The following is a 21,451-nucleotide window of genomic DNA, read 5'->3' as shown; positions in this document are numbered from 1 at the left end:
GCTAAACTTACTTCTCTTAAAATTTAGACATAATTAAGAATGAATTAGCATATTTAAATACATTTTGCGAGCTTCCCTATAATTCTTTCTCTGTGTCACCCATATATGAGCTAAACTAAAAAGGTAGTATCCTTATCGTGATAGAGATGAACTAGTAATGCAAAAATTTGCACAATGATATTTTGGCATGTCATTAATATTTATGGTAATTTGTGACTATACAAGACTTCTATAATATAGTCAGAAAACGGCGATTGCTATATGTTGAACGAAAGAGCAAGGTGTGGATAAGTTTTCTTACTTTCTAGGCACATCGGCACAAATGATTCACAAAACTATGCCCACCGTGTAATGTTACGGATGCCTATCTTAAGACACAATGAAACACTAGAGAATATTCAAAGTAGTCGCACAAGTCTGCAAGAAGACCCAAGAAGTCATCACTTCAGGAGTACAGGTTCAGGCATGGTGACAAATGTTAAGTAGCTAGTGCTTGAAAAATGATACGTGAGACTATTAATTGTTTAGCTAGGGAGGTGAACATTCACAGAGGTGGATTCACATCTTATTACTTGACATTGTACTTATAAGCAAAGTGAAAGCAAGGTGTGTTTCCCAACCGTTGACACCTTCTCAAAAATAGCAACGTGTGCAAAGTGCACAAATCGTTTTAAACCTGTACCTAAGGACAATGATGCTTCTGTAAATAGTTTAGATACTATGGACGAATGATTGGCGTATTTGTTTCAGCTTGAAACCAAACGAAGTGAGTTAAATATGGAAACACGTCTCGTTTTCCAACCACAAATTGCATTAATCATCCAGCAAGGTCGTGTTGTTCTTGTTTGGAACTATAAACGTGCTATCCCACCTGATTACTTACAAAAGAAACTAACTACATTCGCCAACAACATATTAGAGAAAACTTGGGCAAAATTCCGGGATTCTATCAAACCATACAACCGGAGTTTTCTCTCGAAACATGTGTTGCTGTTAGCGGATAATGAATTGGTATATCAAGCAGCACAAAAACTTACATTTGTGTACCGATGTAACTACCTATTATATTTGAGCGATCTGAATTCGTCCAATTACTTTCTCTTCCAAAATGTGAAGAGATATTTGCTAGGTAGGCGTCTTGTGAAATATGAGTAGGTAATTAACGGGGAGTAAAGCTGATTTGCCGCTTTCCACTATTGTAGATTGTATTGTAGAAAATAATGTTTCATCTAAGCATTAAGATTAGGTAAATATTTATTCGAATTTCAAGTTTCGAGATCCAGTATTCCTTAGAAATCAGTTGCACAGTCGTTAAGCTATTAACATATTTCCCCGAATTACGGATCAAATTTAAGAAACTCCGACTTTCTTTAAAGAAACTGATTTAACGAATTTTCAGGTTATGTTCAGTGGCTACGTAAATATAATGATAGGTATAAAAGAAGATTTACTTCTTGAATAGACATAAATTAAGGGTTAAGTTCCAAAGTTGGGAGTCCGTTTCCAGCAAAATTTTTAAAATTTACTGGAAAGATATGGATAATTTGATCGTTTGTGTGCTTGATAATATATGAGAGTCTCGAAAAATGTGTTTATTTGTTATATATAAGCGGCTATAAACATGGGACTATACGGCGAGCGGAGGGAATTACTTGGCGAAAGGTAACCGAACAGTTGCATTGTGGGAAAGAAACAAGCATTTATGTTATCAACATGGCGAATGTACAAGGGCAATGAACTAACAGTTTTAACATCTGTGAAGCAATACGTTGATAGCGAGCAAAATCTTTTAAAAGTTTGTGAAGAGCACGGATTAATGAACCTAGTAACAAATTGCAGAAAGTGTGCAAAGGAGATAACAGCGAAGAAACGTGACGAAAGCGGAAGCCCAACTTCGGAATAAATGCCCAAATTAACACCGAAAATGAAGCTAAGTGGTACTAAGTAACAAACATATTATGATCAATCTTCTTGAAATAGACATATTAATAATTTTCATTATTTTGTCTTACTACATTTGTCTTAATGCATATATCTATACAAGAAAAAAGTCCAATTTCATGTACACAATGGAATGGAAATAAATAAAAGGATTATTTACCATAGCCGTGTTGAATCTTTGTCCTCACTGTGATATCCGAAAGAGTTATGTACTTTACTGCAATGGGATAAGATTGTTGGATAAGTTTGATAAGTTTATATGAAGGAGGATTAGTTTGTCTTTCTTCTTTAAATATTACAAATTCTTGGGAAACTTCAAAGGCTAAACGATCGAGAACTACATTCTGAAAAAAGGATATATAATAACAAAGTATATTAATATCGACTGAGAAAGTCTAAATAATATTCAACACGCAGAATTTAGACCATGATTTTCAACTAAGATAAATCTGGGAGAGTTTATATCAGTATTGCCAACAAATATTGAGATTTGAAAATATAGTAAGAACTCCATTGTTGCCAAGAACGAATCATAAATTTTATCAATTTTTAGTCTACATATTTAAAAACAAATTTTGAGAATTCTGAAGTATATAACGGTAATGTGTAGGCCCTAATTGCTGTAAATTTACAGTCAGTCAGTCTTCAGCATGTAAATTATACTTGTTATCGCATTAGTACCTCATATTGTAATACATAAAGCGGTAACTGAAAATCATGGCAGAATTTCCCTCTTGGTATTAACTCAGTTGTTCAAATTTGGGTCATTTAACAAATATTTTCTAAATTTCTAAAAGAAAATGTTTTTTACTCTTCCTATTTTAATTACAAATGCACTCACAAAATGTCAAATCATACGCACACAAACACGCAAAATACGTATAGCAAAAAAAAGGAAAAAGAAGAAAGTTGAAGTAACACGACAAAAAATACACTGAAGGAAGAAAGAAAAGAACATGTGAAATGTATACTTACCATGGACTATACATTAATATTGCCCTGAGTTGAGTTGATTTTGAGTTTAATGTTCCTTTCAGCAGCGAAGCTTTATGAAACGGGACCTACTGAATAACGTGAAATCCGAACCACATGAGCTCCGGCCGGATTAATATTGCCCTATCCTTTCATACACATTTCGAAAACATCTGTAATATAGTCGTCCTAGAATTCTAGACGGAGCAAAAGATGTACCTAAATACCACTCGTTTCGAAATATGTTGTGCGATGTTTTTCTAAAAAATCTCCGGACTTCTCGACCTCTTGGTGATGGCAAACTTCCACCGGTAGGTGAAATTCTAAAACCGGCAAGTTTGGCAAGAAAACATTGCCGTTGTCTACCCTGGCAACACAAACATATAAATCATTACAAATGAAATTATAAATCACATAAATCATATGAAATTTGAATGAATATTCAATTAAGTGCATAATGTGAATCATAGTTATATATATATATATATATATATATATATATATATATATATATATATATATATATATATATATATATATATATACATATATATGGGAAAGAGTAGTTGAGAAGTTACAGGCTTCTGAAATCATGGGGTAATGAACTTTCGAAGGGAATATTGACAAAATATGAGCTCATTATAGACTCTTAAACTGATCTACATAAATACAAACATCAGAGAAATGTACAACGCGGCACCGTGTTTTTGACACATGGCGATAAAGATTCCTTGAAACTCTGGAACTCTGGGATGTAAACACTTGTAATAGGCAAAAATAAATGTAAATAGGCAAAAATAGAATTACTCCTACATAACAAACGATAATTTGTTTGACAGATGTCGATGTCTCACATAGCTAATGATGCAACTGGGCATTTCTCCAATGTTTGGATAGATCAAGCAGTTTGTTGATAATGTCAATATAATCTGGTTTATTTTGTGTAACATTACATCTGACTACTAATTTCCTATTACAAACAAACCTCTGCTTCACTGTACATACAAACAGCTTACAGTAACTGTAACTGTAATTAGTGATCAATTGACTTCGATAAACATAGCGTAACGCGAGTTTCCACTCGTACACAAGTGTCCACAAAGAAAAAGAAAAAGTGAAATCTGACGAGAGCGATGACCACCGGATGAGACCATCTCTTCCAAACCAATCATTAGCGTAGTTGGTAACGACACGAAGGTGACCATCAACATTCAAGTAAACAGGTCCGAAGACACGTTACTCACACATCCTATCATAGACATCCGGAGGTACACCCTCCCAATTCAAACGAAATGGCGAGAGATAAAATCCTATAACTTGATCATATACAATCCCAATGATGCTGAATCTCTGGTGATGACATGACAAGCGTATGACATGTGATGTATAATCACTCAACTAAAGACTATTGCGGCTATTGAAAACACTATCACAGGTGAGAAGGAGCCTTATCCATTAACCAATCGCACTGTTATTCACAGAAAGTTTGTTACATCATCATCTTGCTAGATAAGTTATTGATAGAACTTTACTGGGTGTGCGAAATCATTTGATACCATTTCTTGCATATATTGAAGATGATAGGTGTGTAATTATTAGTCTGTTAGTATGCATTACATTCTATTCTTCAAAACGTGTTCGCAACAAGCAATTCGACGGAAGCTTGTTGATGTAGGTTCTTTTACATGATCTGATGGATGCTAATCGATTTTACGGATCTCGTGAAGAGCACTTTGGAATATGAGACATAAAACTATCATAAATTGTTGTTATTTTGTCTGTATGCTACTAGGTTGGGTTGGGCTTTTATAGTACAGGCTATTCAAGACTGTAATTAGGGCTACTGTAATTAAGGCTACTCAAGACTTATTATGTCTCTACTATAATTTGATATTCTGAACGTTATCTACATATAAGAAAGTGACAAATATATTGGAATACATTGATTGGTAGGTATTGACCAAAATACTGATGTTATTTTCTTGTGTACACCAACTATAGAATAAATACAAGTAAAATATTTGGACGATATTTAAGATTTCGCTTTACGGCTCACATTACTAGGTTGTTAAAAGGAACTTGTCCCTGAAATAATTAGAAAGAAACTTGTCATTGTGTGTGAACAGTTTGACGTCCAGTACTCTGGCCATTTCTTATTGGCTTGAAAAATCCAGTCTCTCTCTCCTTCAAATTTCTAGCTGAATATGTAAATATTCTTCTAATTCAGATTACGTCTTTTTAAAAGTTTTGTCTATATATACGTTCAGCTCTTCAAGTTATACAACCTGCTGCACCGTACATTAAATGCATATCTGGAAGCTCGTATGAAGTGTAATTCTCCATTCGTGATCACTATAAACGTACTTAACACACTAAACAAATGTCATGGTGTATACACAAATCGAGCGTATTGTTTCACCTGCTAGCATCTTTAAATTATGAGTATCAGTTGTTTCTTCCGTAAAAAAAATACTCAACCTAACGTGTTTTTTTAATTGAGCAATCAGATGTAATGAATCTACAATAAATAACTTTCGTGTTATCTAAAATAAAGCAGGTTACATTTACACCACAAACACAATAAAAAAAACTGCAACTTCTTATTTGTTTAAGATGGCATGGTGCATGAAATAAATATTTCCGATCTAACGTTGTGTACCTCAAAATATTTATATTGAATCTGTCTACATCTGCATAAAATTGATTCATATATGTATTAGAGCAGAGTACTTTTGTAACCGATTTTGAAAATAGTATGCTTGATCCTAGAGTCAATGTAACTCTAAATATTTTATTTCTTGCTTTTTTCAACATTTGTTTACTTACGTATACTTTACTATTTCTCTCTGTATCCTTATGGCAGAGTCATTTTGGAAAAATTGTATCTATCAAATGGACGTTAATCAGGATAGTTCTCTAAACATCCTGTTCTAGAAGAGTTAGTTTTGCATACATTTAGCACTGCATTTCTTTCACATTTCTCTAATTGAAATAACTCTTAATCAGAAAATCAATATATTTTGGGACATCAGGATTCTATAGTAAGATTGGTATAGAAATAAAATTTTCTTACCTCTTCTACTAGTTTTTGGCATTTCCTCTCTCCCGAACCATATATAGTGTAAGTAATTTCTTCTCTCGAAGTACATTTTAGAACTAAGAGTTTATTTCCATAAACTTGAATGTAATACAAATCAGAATTAGATATATCAGTCTCAGCAGAAAGATATAACAAAAATTTGTTGCTATAGATAGCATACAATCCTCCTTTATATTGAAATGGAGCAGTTTTGCTGTTTTCTAAAACTGTTTCATGTCCATCTGAAATTAGAACAATTAATTGACACAATAATATACTGTAGATTCATATTTCAGGGAAATGCCACTTACTTTTTCTTCTAGTTGTTATATGTTTCTCATCAAAATTATTACATTTTAATGCAGGGATAAAAATGTAATAATGCGGTTCATCGATGCGGGCGGGTATTTAATATCATACCGAACATAAGTAAATGATGTATATTCCGGGATGTGGACCAGTAGCTTTTTTCTTGGACTAGTAAAATTTTGTTGCTTATTTGCATCCCTGTTTTAATGTCTTTGCTTGAAAAGGAGATGGGGCCGCGGTGGCTCAGTGGTTGGATTCGGTGACTGACTCTTGCCGGGAGTAGACGTTGACAGTTAAGCTAAGGAAAGTTGAGTTCTTTGCGTGCTTCGATATTTGTTCGCTATACTACTATAAGTGAACAGAGTTTTACAGGTTTTTGTAGTGTTTTGTGGATCCAGTGTCAGTGGTACTTTGCAAGAAATTCGAAAGAATAGTTTAAAATTTGGTTTCGACAAAACAACACCACGATACACCCCAGGCCGGCTGAATGATATGCATGATTATGTGTGCATTTTCCTGACGTATTTACAGATATCCAAGGTTTACAGCTCCATAACGAAGAATACTGCATGTTCGTTCAATTCAAAAATAGTGATAGTTACGAAAATTTTATGCATTTTACCCATTTTGATCAATCAGCCAGTGATGTGTATATTATGGACGCACAAATTAATCTCACGAGAGTTAAAATCATGGACTTACCTTTCGATTTTCTTAATAAGCAAGTGCCTCAGGTATTAAGTAATTATGGTGAAATTAAAAGTGTTGATTATGAAGTCTGGAAAATTGTGTTTCCTACTCACCTTTATAATGGTAACAGGATTTTTTCGATGACGTTAAAGAAACATATCCCTACTCGATTACATTTCTAAATTTTAAAGGCAATGTCTCCTATCCAGGACAGTTACAAACTTGCCATGCTTCTCTCTCACTTCAGCGCCTTATTTCCATGATTCCCCAGCGTCGACGTCCTTCCTGGTCCCTGAGGCTGGAAGGGGACACCCCCGTAATGACAGATCTGCGTCAAGTTACCAAAAGTATGGGCCATGGAACCGAGCGACCTGTGCCCTTGACGTCCTCTTTTAGTGCTACAAGTTTAGACGCTACATCCCAACAAGTTTCAACACCCCTGCCTCCTTTAGAAACTTACTTCCCCCAATTGACATCAACTTAATCATCGGCTTGCACGTTACCAGCTAAGCAGCCCTCAGTTCCCACTGATTTGAATGACAGGGTGCCATGCTCCCCTGAGGCCTCCCAGGTACACCACCATCTCTCGCTTCATATGTGACAGTCGTATTTTACGACCCAGCGACAGGTCTTTTTCCTGCTAAACATGACATGACCAAGGATTTAGTCCTTCTTCCAGCTGTAACTCTGCCCGTTGACAGCTTTAACGATGATTGTAAAATGATAAGTTTCTTGTGGTGGTTATTTTTGGAGTCGTGTACGAATAAAACAGAACTTAACGCTATTCAGAAATCTGAAGAAAAATAAATTTTGTTGGTTCGTTTCTATAACTACATCTACTCCGTAAGAGGTGAAAGGTCATTATTCTTGTTGCCTAAGGTAGCCATAAGACTTCCAAAGATTTTATTTAATGAAATCAAAGTCCGTGTATAATAGCACACGACTCTAAAAATAACGAAAAAAAAAACAAATTTATCATTTTACATGATACAGTTTTTCGCCTATGTGATCAGTGAAATACTTGATAAACATAAACCGAATATACAAGAAAGTGTAAGTGACCTAAAAGCCCCTGACCTTGTGGAATAGCAATTGTAGTAAGACTTCACTGGTTTATTTGCTTCGACCTGTCATCACCAGTTGCATGCTGTTTTTTGCCTTTTGCTTCCTGTTCGTGTTAATTGCGTTATTTGGGAAAGTGATATAAATTTCGATTTCTCCTGCTTATGTATATCCACGATATTAACATATTTTTGCGGAGTTCATGGTTTTGTGTATTCAGTGTTGTTTCTTATTGTTTTCTTTGTGGTCAAAATTATATATGGTGTTTACCAGTTTTATTCGGTGTATGTTTCTTCTGCGGGCGAGATACACTTTCAGATATATATCATGGATATTTTAAGGATTTGTAGGGTACATATTAATCTTGTGAGTACCCCTCTTGTATTTTATCTAATGATCGCTGGGGTCAACTCCCTTCTTATATAACCTTAAATATTAATTCTATAAGCATACCCAATAAACGGCTATTGGCGCGCTTCATAGCGCTTGACGATGTTGATACCTATTGTTTGCAAGAGGTAAAGGATCCCGACTTATCCTAGTCAGGGCGAGCCATTCCCTGTGTTATTGACGGTATATGTATTTTGGCAGTCTATGGACCCTCAGGTACAAGTCAGTGTGTGGCCCGTGAATGTTTTTATCACGAAGAATTTGTTGAAATGCAACCTATTACACGATATCCGATTTTTTTTTTTTTTTTTGGATACATGAATACTTTCGTCTTTATGTCACATGCTTCCCCAGATACGAGCGATTAATATCACCCATCACCAGCTTTTCATCGTTTTATTACACAGTTGGACTTAAAATACATTTTCTTCATTTTCATAAGAATCACACTTTAACTTTCAAATCAGCCCAAGTGGGATTCACGCTTAGACAGATAATATCTCCCGGCAAGCCTCCTAAGCAGAATATTTGATATACAGCAATATGCAGCTTCCTTTACAGACCCTACAGGTATTACGCATTTTATCGGAAATTAAACAGTAAACGTTTAACCATCGACCATGTTCAGTGTTTATTTACTACTAATTGGACACGATGGCTACGTGCTCGCACGATCTATCCTAATATTCACATGTGGTGGTGTCACTACATTAAACCTCAAATTCGAACTTCCTTTCAAGACATGAGAAAATTACATCATCAAAACTATCGCGATATGCATGAAGTCTTATACAGTGTCCTATGTGAACTGTGGAATCAACCAAGTAGCGTTTCCAGTATGGCTGAGATCATGCGTGTTTAGCACCAACTAAAATATGTTCACATGCTCAATCCCTGAGCGTTCACATCGACGACGGGCATGCATGTCTCTGGACCTTCGTCTTTGTATCACTATGTTAAACGTCTCAATCGCCAATAACATCACTTTATATCTCATGTTTCCATCCCGGCTGCTCAACAGCTCACTATTAAAGATGCACTGTATAAACATTTCCAGGAATACTACAAGGCATTGTACCCATTTTCCGAAGCTAATACATTACCCCCTTTATTAACTAACATCCATCGTGCTTATCCGAACAAGACTGCACTTCTTTACTTGCGTCCATCACTCTCTCCGAATACAGACAACTCTCTCCCACGTTAAACGATGTACATCTTCGGGGAAAGTTGGTATCGGGTCCCTCTTTTACTCAAGCCTTTTTACACTGGTCGTTCTAATACTATGTGAATTATTTTCTGTTGCAAGGTGGACCAGCCTATCAACATGCGGGCGTTATCATTTTACTACCCAAAGTGGCAATCGTGGCGGACTATCGCCTGATCACACTTCTGAGCACAGACTACAAACTTTCTACTAACCTTTTGGCCACTCGTATTAAGCAAGTTATGCTTACGTACATCTGCCTCGCTCAAACGGCATTAGACACTTCCCACAACATTCACACTGCACTTACGACCATTCGCGACTTTCTTGCTTATACCCGATTTCAATCTCTTCCGGTAGGAATTCTTGCATGTGATTTCCGAAACGCCTTCGACACACTAAACCACTCTTATTTGTTTGCAGTCTTACAAGAGTATCGCTTCCCTCTTCAGATACTATTTTGCACCAGTTTTATCATGATCCTACTTCCCAACTACAAATTAATGGACATTTTCTCCCCCTCTTTTGCTATTCATAAAGTTGTCCGACAAGGCTGCACTCTCTCGGGAATATAATTTTGCCTTGTACTAGGTCCTTTACTTCATAGTTTCCAGCACCCCTCTGCATCGACTCTTCACAGTTTCCATCAATCAACAGAAATTTCGTACGTGGGTGATTTAGCGCTTCTCTGTTGATGATCTGTGGATGATATACCGCTTCTCAACTTGTTTTAGTGTTACGAAAAGTCGAAAGCTTTTTCCCGGCAAGTGGTTTGTAATTTAACCTACACAAAACAACTCTTTTGACGGTCAATAACTTCCAGACCTTGCTTCCCGGGAACATAGCCTCCCTGACTTACACGACACAGTCAGTCATTTTAGGTGTCCAATTTCACGTCAAATCCCGCACTTCTTACGACCATATTTGGCAGTCATTGCTCCAGATGTTGCGTGTGAACTTGGCAATGTGCAGCTTACGTACTTTTATTCTAGTTCAACGCATTCAATATCTGAATATTTACATTAGTTCCAAACTCTGGTTTCTAGCGCGTCTTTTGCCACTCCCCTACAAATATGCGCGTCCAATTGATTCGTTATTTGCTTGGTTCATATGGAAAGACTACATATTCCGCGAGCAATGACATATCTTATATCTTCCGTCTGCACGGGGCGGTTTAAATCTAATTAGTGTGCGTCACAAATGTCAAACTCTTTACATGATCACCGCCCTCCAACATCTGGAACATGCTTCCTCCCACACTGAGCAATGGTTCTAATGCTGGGTAGATCGCCATTACCCTGGCAACAATCTTGCTCGCGTTAGTTTTCCTGAGTCGTGTCCATCGTACATCTTACAGTCCAACCTGGCCTGGTCGATGGTGCCGAGTGACAATCCTTGCACGTCTTGAAGTCTTAAATCTCTATATATATACTTTGTTGTTGCAATCTGAATTGATGAATGTCACCCCTTTATGTCAAGACAGAGAATCGTACCACAATTGGCGAGCTATTTCGCATACCATTCAAGCGCCATACCTTACATCCCCAATGAGAGAAGCCTGATATAGTTTAGTACATAACTTGATGTCACGAAAGGCAGATTGGAACGGCTTAGTAGGAGTACGTCGGACATATGTGACTTATGTCCGCAACTGGTCAGTTTGAAACACCGATATACACGATGCTCGGTTACGCGTCCCGTATGGCAAACTCTGTGTTCCTTTCTTGGACTGATTTGTCGATGTTCAAGGAGATATTTCACCTTTGATCTTTTATTTCCGGAATTTCAGTGGTTCCCGCTCACCAAACAAAAAACAGTTACCTGGCCTATCTGCTCTACTATTTTATTTATAGACAATTAGCAACAATTATGTGACCGACATCTCTACTTTTCATACTTGAACCCAGTTCAAAAAAATCAGTTCACTTTCCTAGACGAGCAAAGATTGTTCACTTGATTTCTCCAGGTGACTCTGAATGTTTACTGTTAAACTGTAATGTTGTTCGTATTGTATAATCTCCTTGCTCATATGTTGTAGGTGATTATATTTGTCTTTAGATTTAAGTCTATACATATAAACTTGTCTATATATTTGTCTCTCATGCAACTGTATCACAGAATGTATTCTATATTGGACTAAATACAATGAAAAAAGTTCACCTCTGGTGCTAGGGATACCTGGTTCGATCTCAGCTCGCGACAAGTGAACTTTGTGGTGGACAAACATCCTGTGCGTGGATTTTCTCGGAGTTCTTCCGTCTCCTCCCACTTTCTTCATTCCACCATTTCATTCATTTTTCATCATCGCCGTCTCCTTTAGCCTAGCCGGCATAAACGTGTGACGTAAAACTGAAAGCCTTCACTTCAAAAGATTTTTAAATAATCGATGAATATTCACATTACTTATTAGTATGGAAAGTAGTGACTGATTTTTTTGAGAGAGAGAATGGATTCATATGTTTTCTGAATATGTATCCCTAGTCAAATCCAGTAATAATTTTGAGCAATATTCATTATAGTTCCGCACTATCAATCACTATAATTACAATATATCCTTTAGATGTCTAAAATATACCTTTTAGATGGCACTTCCTTCCAGAGTCGTCCACTATCGCCACTGATAGTAATAATATGCTCTAAATGTTCCATTAAGGCTATCGTAATACTCACCTTTACTTGTTGAATATTGCCATCGTAAACAATAAGAAGCATTTCATATTGATACTGTTGTTCTTCTTGCTCTAAATCGAGAGAAACAGCTACACTTCCCATGAACCAGAGACTAATCATTCTCATTAGTTTCGTAAGCAATGTTTTTAAAGTTGTGTTAAGTATCTGATGCGATATTTGGAATTCAATACATTTTTCAGCAGGTTCTGTTTATTAAGCTACTGACTCACAAGCTCATTGACTAGGTTAAGCATATGACAGACTTAGAAAAGAGGACATTTTAATTTCACATAAAGCTTTATTGGCCCATTACTCGACTTTTTTACTAGCTTAGCGAGAAAATATGATGTGTACAAGTAAATGTTTGCAATATTGATTACGAAAATAATAAATTACCCGGATGTATTTCCTTAGAAATTCACCATTGCAATAATATTAACTTTATTTACAAATATACAATAATCTTTAACATGTCTGTGATTATAAAAATAACATTCTCCCATTTTTTCTTTATGCTAATCCTACGACTGACTAATTCGGAACACCTTCTCCAATTGTGAGTATCTTTATATTCGGATATGAACGAAACACGTAAAACAATCTGATTAACTCGATCCTGAAAGTTTCACAAACCGGATCTTTGAAATCGTGTTTCTTCCTTCTTCTAAACACCGTATGCATTTGATATTTTTACCTGGATATGTTGATGTTAGTACTTCACAGCTATAATAAGCAGGTGCCTCCATAGCACTGCTCTCAGTGTTGCTTCGTTTGCAATTTCTACCAACACTGCTCCTCCATAAATTTAACTTTCACCCTAAGATATATTTCATGTTGGACATCACAATATTTATCATTTCATGCATATTGTTTGAATTATTGCTCTGCAGTTGTGTATCATCCACAACGAAGTCGAAAAATTGCTTTCTGATCGAAAACAATTTTTCGTTAGCATTTTTAATATCGCCGCTAGCACACTTACTTTCTTGATCATAATAAATTCACTCTGGTTTGGGAATTAATTTAACCTAAATAGAAAATTAAAATCTGATCAAAGTAAAACAGAAGATTACTAATAAAAATTATTTGCTTCGATCAGATGATGATTGATTTACTTATGTTCTAGATTATGTTTATCTATTTTTCGTTCATATAATTCGAGTATTTCGTTGGATATGATCGTCCATGCTTGTTAACGAAAACAATGGTATTTTGTCTTATGCAGAATACTCAAAAATGGCTTTTTGAATTTCTTAACTTCTAAACTTTTTAAAAGTACTATATTCGTGAAGTTTCCTTTCATTATATCATCATCTTCACTATTTTAATAATAATAATAATGTCACAGTGTAAAAGTAATATACTGTATTCTTTCATACAGATGACATAAGATTTGTATCCTCCGAAATCAGTTTATAAAATACAAAACGTACACAATTTTTGTGTCTCAACAAGATTTTAGCACGTCTCAGAGCCGTGAAACTTCTCTCGTCACTGCATGATGTAGCGGTGAGAGCAACTATCACTTGTATCTCTGCTTTCAACATCGAATAAAATGGGGCGTGATCCATCTTTCTGCATCTAGATATTTATCTCTCCATAATTCGTAACAGCATTCAGCTCGGGAAAAGAAATTGTCAATTATAAGTTTGATTTACTTCATCTATCATCTTCATAAATCGTGGTTAAGAAAAATATTTCATTTGATATAAATGCAGAGTAAAGAGTAAGAAATTTGGAATATGCTCTTCTGAAAGTTTATTATTTAATATGTATATGATATAAATATGGGTTATATTGTTCCGAATTTGTGTAAGAAGAATTAACACGATGAATTTGTCTAAATGGAAATCTGGGAACACATAACTGATATTCAGTTCCTCGGCGACATGAGTATACTTTCCGGAGGTGGAACAAAAGTAGCTTCAGTCATATTTCTTTTATTTTAGAACATACTAAACAAAAAGATAACCTCCACCATTAAGTGTATTTCAGTCTCCTGCAAAATTTATGCTATTGACTTGAGATGCATTGAAAATAGCTGCCAAAGAAAGAGTTTAGACTCCTGTTGTTCCTGCAGAAAAAGGCAACAAGCATTGTTTCTAGTTTCAGAAATTGTAGAATTTATTGATAGTTCTTCTAATGCACACATTACTTCTACAAAATGTATAGAAAATTTTCTGATGGTGATGTACAGTATTTGAAAGCCCAGCGAGTTTCAGAAAGAAGTGGAATATTGTGAATATGTCTGATGAACAGTAAGAATGAAAATACTGATTTATAATATTATGTCCAACGTCTTTCGTATACAAGAGACTCAACACAGCTTGTCAACAACAAAATTTAGCTTGTGTAGTGAAGAATGGTAAGATAGTTTTTGGTAATTACCTCTGACATTACTGCATCCAGTCATGGTGGAACAATCATCAAAACCTAATCAGCGAGTTCATACTGAGGTAAGTTTAAGTTCTTCAACGCTTTTACAAATGTTTTAGCAGAATGGCCGGCGATTTACTTTGTTAACAAAATGAAATCTACGAACTAATTTTCAACAGCATCATGACAACAAATTCCTAAAGATAGTTATCCTATATCACCAATATCGGCTGACTTATCTGCAAGCAAACTATGATAGTGGTAGAAAACAATTATGTTTTATGTGCTGTTCCCATAAAGTATTCTCTGTAACTGATATCAACTCATTTTGAGATTGGAGAGATAACTATTTTCCCTTTTAAGCACCAGTTTCCTAGTCCTGCTTTATGAATATACTTTAAACTGGAAAAGATCGTAGTAATTGCAAGATTTAACGTGTTTCCCTCGTAAAGACGAATCATGTATTGTACAAAAAAAAGTTATATTAATGATTAATAATGGTTCCTTCTGCTTTCCTGAACTTGCTTCCGAGCTGCTTCGTCAATTTTCAAATCAAACGGAAAGGTTCTTCTGGACACAACCTCCGAGAATAATTATTTGAGCACGGTGGGCGCCGGATGCAATTCAGATTATCCTGTGTTTGAACAGAGACACACAATCATTGTATTTTCTAAAAGGGGTTAGTAAAAAAGAACCTTGTTGGGCCATTGATGGCTCAGCCTACAGTAAAAATTTAATATTATCTCCAACTATTTGATATCGTTCACACGAATGTCCAGACACTTACATCTTAGATATAACAGAACAGTTGCGACTGCTAATGATTTGACTCAAAATATTAGGATGACAATACTGGTCTTACTTTCCATACCCTCTTATTTTATTGCTTTCTCAACAATGTATCTAATTTTGTATTTCTTTATTTTTACCTTCTATACTGATTTTAATTTGTGACTAATTATTTCGATATTTCGCCTTATTTTCTATTATTGGCTTTTTATACAATTTATGATGGACTGCATCATATATTGTGACACTGGTAGATACCCAAGATACTGCCCACATAGCACACGGATATCCACGGGACGTCCGAGACTGATCCGCAATGGGCAACGGGACATCCCGGAATCATCCGAATTTGCTCCCGAGACATCCATAGGAACTCCGCGAGATATCCAGATGTCCGTTAATATCCTGCAAATCGGGATATTCAGCGGGAAAACAAAGGGATGTCCACTGGTAAATCGTGGGATAATGTGGCCCTAGGTATGTACGGCTTGGAATTTCCCTAGCATCTCCTGTCCAATTAAAGATGTCCCGTGGAGATCTTACGTGGGAATCCTTTAGGACATGCCATGCAGAACGTCCATGGGATGTCTACTCATTATCATGATAGTCCCAGGAACTATATGGGATAATTGTGATCAAAATGGGACGTCCTAGGGACGTCGTGTCCTGTGTGGGTGACTTCTTCATTAGTTCTTACTATATCATATATCGATATTTCTATGTGAGTGATTATGATCCTATGAGTGACTTTAATCCTCTAGTTACGAAATAATCACTTAAGTAGCGATTCCTTGAAGTATTTTGAGTCACAAATCTCTCAAAGAATTAAAGGTTAAAGTTTATTATGGAAGAATAGAAAGATTGGTCATGCGATATTTATGAAATGAGTTCATTATACTTAATCATTATATGGTATGATATTATATTGTAGAATTATCCCTAAATCTTAAATAATATTTTCATTCTTACATTATTCATTTCAGTCTTATATATTTTCTGTGAACCACGGAGGAAAGGGATTGTTCACAGTATTTTTATTTAGTTGCTTACGACTTCTTTTACGTGGCGAAGTTAAGGCTCTGCAGCCTTCTTCGAGTACTTAAGCACGTGCATAAAGTGTTTCTTTTTAAAAAAAAACACCAATATATAGAAAATATTAACAATTACAAAAGAAAAGTATTGAACCCCATAAAAAAGAATATACTACTTAAGTAAAAAATAGTTAAACACTTGAAAACAAAAAATGAAAATAATATAGAAGAGAGGAAACAAAAAAGACGTCTATGTAGGAATACAATCTGAAATAAAAATAACATGGAGAAACCTAAATTAAATATTGCATATAGCGATACTAGAAGTATGAATATATATAAGCTGAACAAATTAACATAGGTTACTAATTGAGTGTGTTCATACATGGGTAATTAATAATCTGGTAAGACGAAGATGCCTTACGTGCTACTGGTATCCTTATTTTTACTTAAGAGAACGGAATTTACAGATTTTTTAAAAATCTGGCAACTGTTGAAACATTGTGTATTAATTAAGGTAAACCGTTCCAAACGCATGTAGTACTTGCTGTGAAGGATTTTGAGTATCAATCAGAATTGTGACTGGGTATGGAGAGCAAGAAATTATCTTGTGATCTTGTGTTTCTATTATGAAAGTCCGATAAATATAAAAATCTATGTGCTAGGTACGATGGTTCTGACGTAGTAAGTATTTTGTACAATAGGGTAAGATTATGTAAATATCTTCCTTCAACTAACGTAAGCCATGATAGTTTACATATATATATATATAATGATGTGAGATATTCCCTGTAAGTTAAATTGAAAATGAATTTCATGCAAGCATTTTGCACTCTTTGCAAGCGCTTTGTTTGATTTTCGGAGATCAGAATAAACTTAATTGCGATAGTCAATGTGGAAATACCACTGCCTCGACAAGTTTGATCTTCAGAGATATTGGTAAGAAATTTCTTAGTTGATTTAATGTATGCAGGGCACCAAATGCTCTCTTACAAACTCCATTTATTTGGTTTGACCAGGAGAGATTTTGATTTAGTATGACTCAAAACTTTTTGACAAATCTAGAGAATGGAATAGCAGTATTGGACAATTTTATATTTCGGAACTGATAGATAGTATTTCCTCTCTGTTACATGTTTTAAACCACGTAGATATATAAGATAGTACTTCTTTTCTAAACATGGTCTGAAGAAAAAGTTTTCCGCGGTATTTGTAAGTTAATAAGGGTAGATATAACGCTTATTTGGATCACTATAATATATTGTTTAGCCTACAATAATTTTCAAATGCCCCTTTTGAAGTGATTCAAGATACGACTAAAACCACACAGATAATGTACATAAAAACTGCTTATATTTTTACTCTCTAACATATTTTTACAGTAAATCTGAGTTAGAACAGGTATATTTTGATTTAAAGTTTTTCTTATTTTAATTTATAACCTTACCTTTATAAACAATCGGTGCTTTCGATATTATAGGGTTTACTCTTTCCCAATTCTCAATTGTCCAATCACTGCAGTGATTATCATCAGCAGTACAGAAGACAGGAATCCTCTTATCGCCTACGGTAAATTTAGAAAAAAGTAGTACTTGTGCTTTAAGAAAAAATGGACATAATTAATGTAATTGTTACTTTAAAATGATATCATATACGTGTCGTTGTGATACATTACTGACTGTATTCTTGAAGCAAAGTTTAGACTTATTACTAACTACTTCATATATATATATATAGTCAAACGCCCTAACCTGGGACTTAACCCTAACATGGGACAAAAATAGGACTTTTTCCTTGATGTCGTAGCAGCTCTGTCAGTGGTGTAGAAAAGGATTTTCGGCGTGTATGGCGTGTTGAATGTTCGAGGAAGGTTTTGCACGCCGCATCAAACCTTTTGGAATACTTTAAGTACATGTACATTAGATTGAAAAACAAGTATTCAATTGTTCGAAAACTGGTATTTTCAAACCTCTACTGCCGCGAATAAACTATTTATGCAGCATTCCTATGCTTGAACTATCATGCTGCCATGTCCATTGACAGCACGTTTCCACGTTGTTTTTTCCAGTAGTGCCAGTGCAATGTAGAAAGTATTCACAACTTACATATCAAGCACATTGGTATCCTAACTTGGTATAGTAGGTTTGTACCAAGAAATGAAATGAAATCTTTAGTTTTACGTCCCACGGATATGCCGGTTAGACTAAAGGAAACGGTGATGATGAGAAAGGAATGTAGATGGTGGAATAAAGAAAGTGGTAAGAAACGGGAGAATCCGAGAGAACCCACAAGCACGGTGTTTGTCCGCCACAAAGTACACACGGCGCGATCTTGGATCGAACCAGGGACCCCAAGCACATGAGGTGAACGCTCTACCACTGAGCCACCGCGCCCCCGGGGTTTGTACCAAGGTAGGAACAATTTGGGATATTTGATGCACACAATTTGGAGTAAAGTATTAATTTATATAGCAAGTGCAATTTAAAGTCTGATTTATATAGTAAATAGTGTCTTTCCTTTTGTGAACACGTATGTTCTTGATTGCGTTTTTATGTTCACAAGATCATGTAGTGTTTATTATTTTCAAATACAAAATTACATTGTTCTTAATTGCGTATTTCCTTTGCTTTCTTTGGTCCCTAGCTAGAACTGCTTTTGTAACATTCTCCCTGTTAACTCATGTTAGGAACTGCTTTGATATCATGGGAGAGTTCCTACCACTTAGTGAAAAACAACTGCCTTTCCTTTAGTGTCCCATATTAGAACATCTGCGCCCTAACATGGGACAGTGAGATTTTTCCCTCTGGTAACTTCTGTAATGGTTGTTAGACAATGGTAATATGTGAGTTTGTTCTAGGACACAAGACCATAATAACAGTGTAAAAATCGTTTTCCTTCCGATATATTTTGATCATCAATTTAGCTCTTAAAGTGGAGAACTGTCCTAAGTTATTGTATTCGACTATATATATATATATATATATATATATATATATATATATATACATGGTGAATCATTTATCTTCATATGGACTTATACAAAATGCTTAAATTAAATTTTGTACCCAGCAAACATCGATAGGGGAACTTTTTGACGTAATCTACAATACAGCAGATTAACTGTGTTGATTTATAAACTCAAAGTTGTATTTTTCAAGTGACACTACGTAAGATTACACCTCATTGTACACGGAAAGAATGGGCTAATCGATATTTTAAACTTTTTCAGGAGAAGCAATTGAAAATGTTGATGGATACCTTCTTTCTCTGTATGGCTTTTCGTTTTATGTAAGTTTCTCTGCAACGTCACATTTTTCACAATGTTCCTAGTGCATTTAGAAGTATAAGCTAGCACCAACATCACCATTTTCGCAAAAATTGCAATCAGCTCCTTTTTCCCATATGCCCTTCCGATTTCGACTCTACATGTCAAATGAAAATTTGTAATACGACACTTGTTATCCAGTATCGCAAAATAAGGTTGCTGCAATATCACAAACATAAAAAACAACGCTTCTACAACAGTAATAAGGCAAGTCAGGTGAACTGGGCAATGCACATTCGAAATGCCGTACTGTCGAATACTATGGTGATTATTGATAAGATAGTTTAGGGAATTAAACTTTTTCAAAGGACCTTATTTCGAAAGGTGTTCACATAAGTATTATATCCAATTATGTAGCTGGTTTTCATTAGATATAAAGAACCATAATGCCATTTACAGGAACTTCGTATATCAAATCATTCCGGAGATGTGGAAAATGTTAAGCATATCGTTCAACAAGGCGCTAAACACGGCAGTTTTCAAACAATTGTTAATATCCTTTGATTCTACAGCATTACAACAACACTTTTGGTATGTGTAATTACAACAAGTTCTTGGAAATACAGTATCTCAAACTTTACCAGTGTTTACTGTATCTTGAGAACGGTTTGAGACACATAATTGCTGTAAACGGCATTGTAATCTTTTTTATTGAAAATACAGTAAAGTACAGTAGCTGTAAAGTCTCACAGTATGAAAATACTCTTTATTGAATATACATTCAAAAGTCTAGAATTCTTGTCGTAAAATTATCTACGTTTCAACTACTGTCAAGTTCTGTTTCAGCCAAACAAAGTACGAAGCAAGGTGTTTTCTTGTCATGGCCGACTGCAAGCCTGTGCTGTGAAAGTAGGAGAGACCCCCTCATTCACACCGTGTCTGCATGCCTTATGGCGGCCTGGATGCCTTGAGAGGGAGATATGGTGCTGAGAAGTGTGTGGGAACACGCACTGTCTCACATGCATCTGTGCAAACTTGTGTTTCTTTAATGGGTATAGGAATCAAGGCGGAAGTGAGGCTTCGGCCACCCTCCGAAATGGGCGACTAACTTTTGCCATTGGATCTGGAAAGTATGTGCTACCTCGTCACATTCTTATCGAGGTACGTAGCTTCAAATGCCTCACCTACCGACGGAGGTGAGGCTTTGGCTATCTTTCGAAATGGCCAACTAGGTCGTACTCTTGGGTCCAGGAAATAAGACCACGTGGTACTGCAACACGGGTGAAAGAGGGGTACCTGGTGCGCTCCGGGGGCGATCCAGCGCCCTACCGGGGGAAGATGTAGGTGCAGCTCTGAAAGCGTGTGTTGTACGTACTCTTGGGTCCGGGATGGTGTACTTAGTATCCTAACGCACATTCTTACCTCAAGAGTAAATGAGGGAGTGATTTCCTTCGTCCCACGTTCCGTTGTTATTACTAGGTGTAGGAGTACGATTCTGCCTGGGAAGCTGACGCTCCCAAATAGCCATTATCATTAAGGAGAGACAGTCTACTCTCCTTAATTTTGACTGGCAATGTACTCTGCATTGCAAGACTGCATTGCAAGACCGTAGTACCTCTACCGTAATTAAAGAAGGTTCCGCAACTCTTGAAAGACCCTACCGAGGCAGA

At 35.8% G+C, this 21,451-nt stretch overlaps 1 protein-coding gene across 3 annotated transcripts in view; it reads right to left on the bottom strand.

Annotated features, from left to right (window-relative positions):
- The window catches only part of LOC145673401 (uncharacterized), a 288,550-nt gene that overhangs the window by 216,783 nt on the left and 50,316 nt on the right, over positions 1-21,451 (bottom strand). For 2 of the 3 annotated variants that reach the window (XM_081743064.1, XM_081743065.1), the window contains exons 4-6: positions 17,964-18,080; positions 5,987-6,234; positions 2,102-2,285 (exon numbers count right to left, since the gene is read on the bottom strand). In XM_081743064.1, coding sequence (XP_081599190.1) covers positions 2,102-2,285; positions 5,987-6,234; positions 17,964-18,080 — 549 coding nt within the window. The remainder of the gene's footprint in view (positions 1-2,101; positions 2,286-5,986; positions 6,235-17,963; positions 18,081-21,451) is intronic. The other variant, XM_081743066.1, reaches the window with a different exon arrangement.

This window comes from Thermobia domestica, chromosome 16, assembly GCF_964235325.1.
Source record: "Thermobia domestica chromosome 16, izTheDome1.hap1.1, whole genome shotgun sequence".
NCBI lineage: Eukaryota > Metazoa > Arthropoda > Insecta > Zygentoma > Lepismatidae > Thermobia > Thermobia domestica.
Note: the sequence above shows the minus strand (reverse complement) of the source record. Positions and strands in the feature narration are given on the sequence as shown.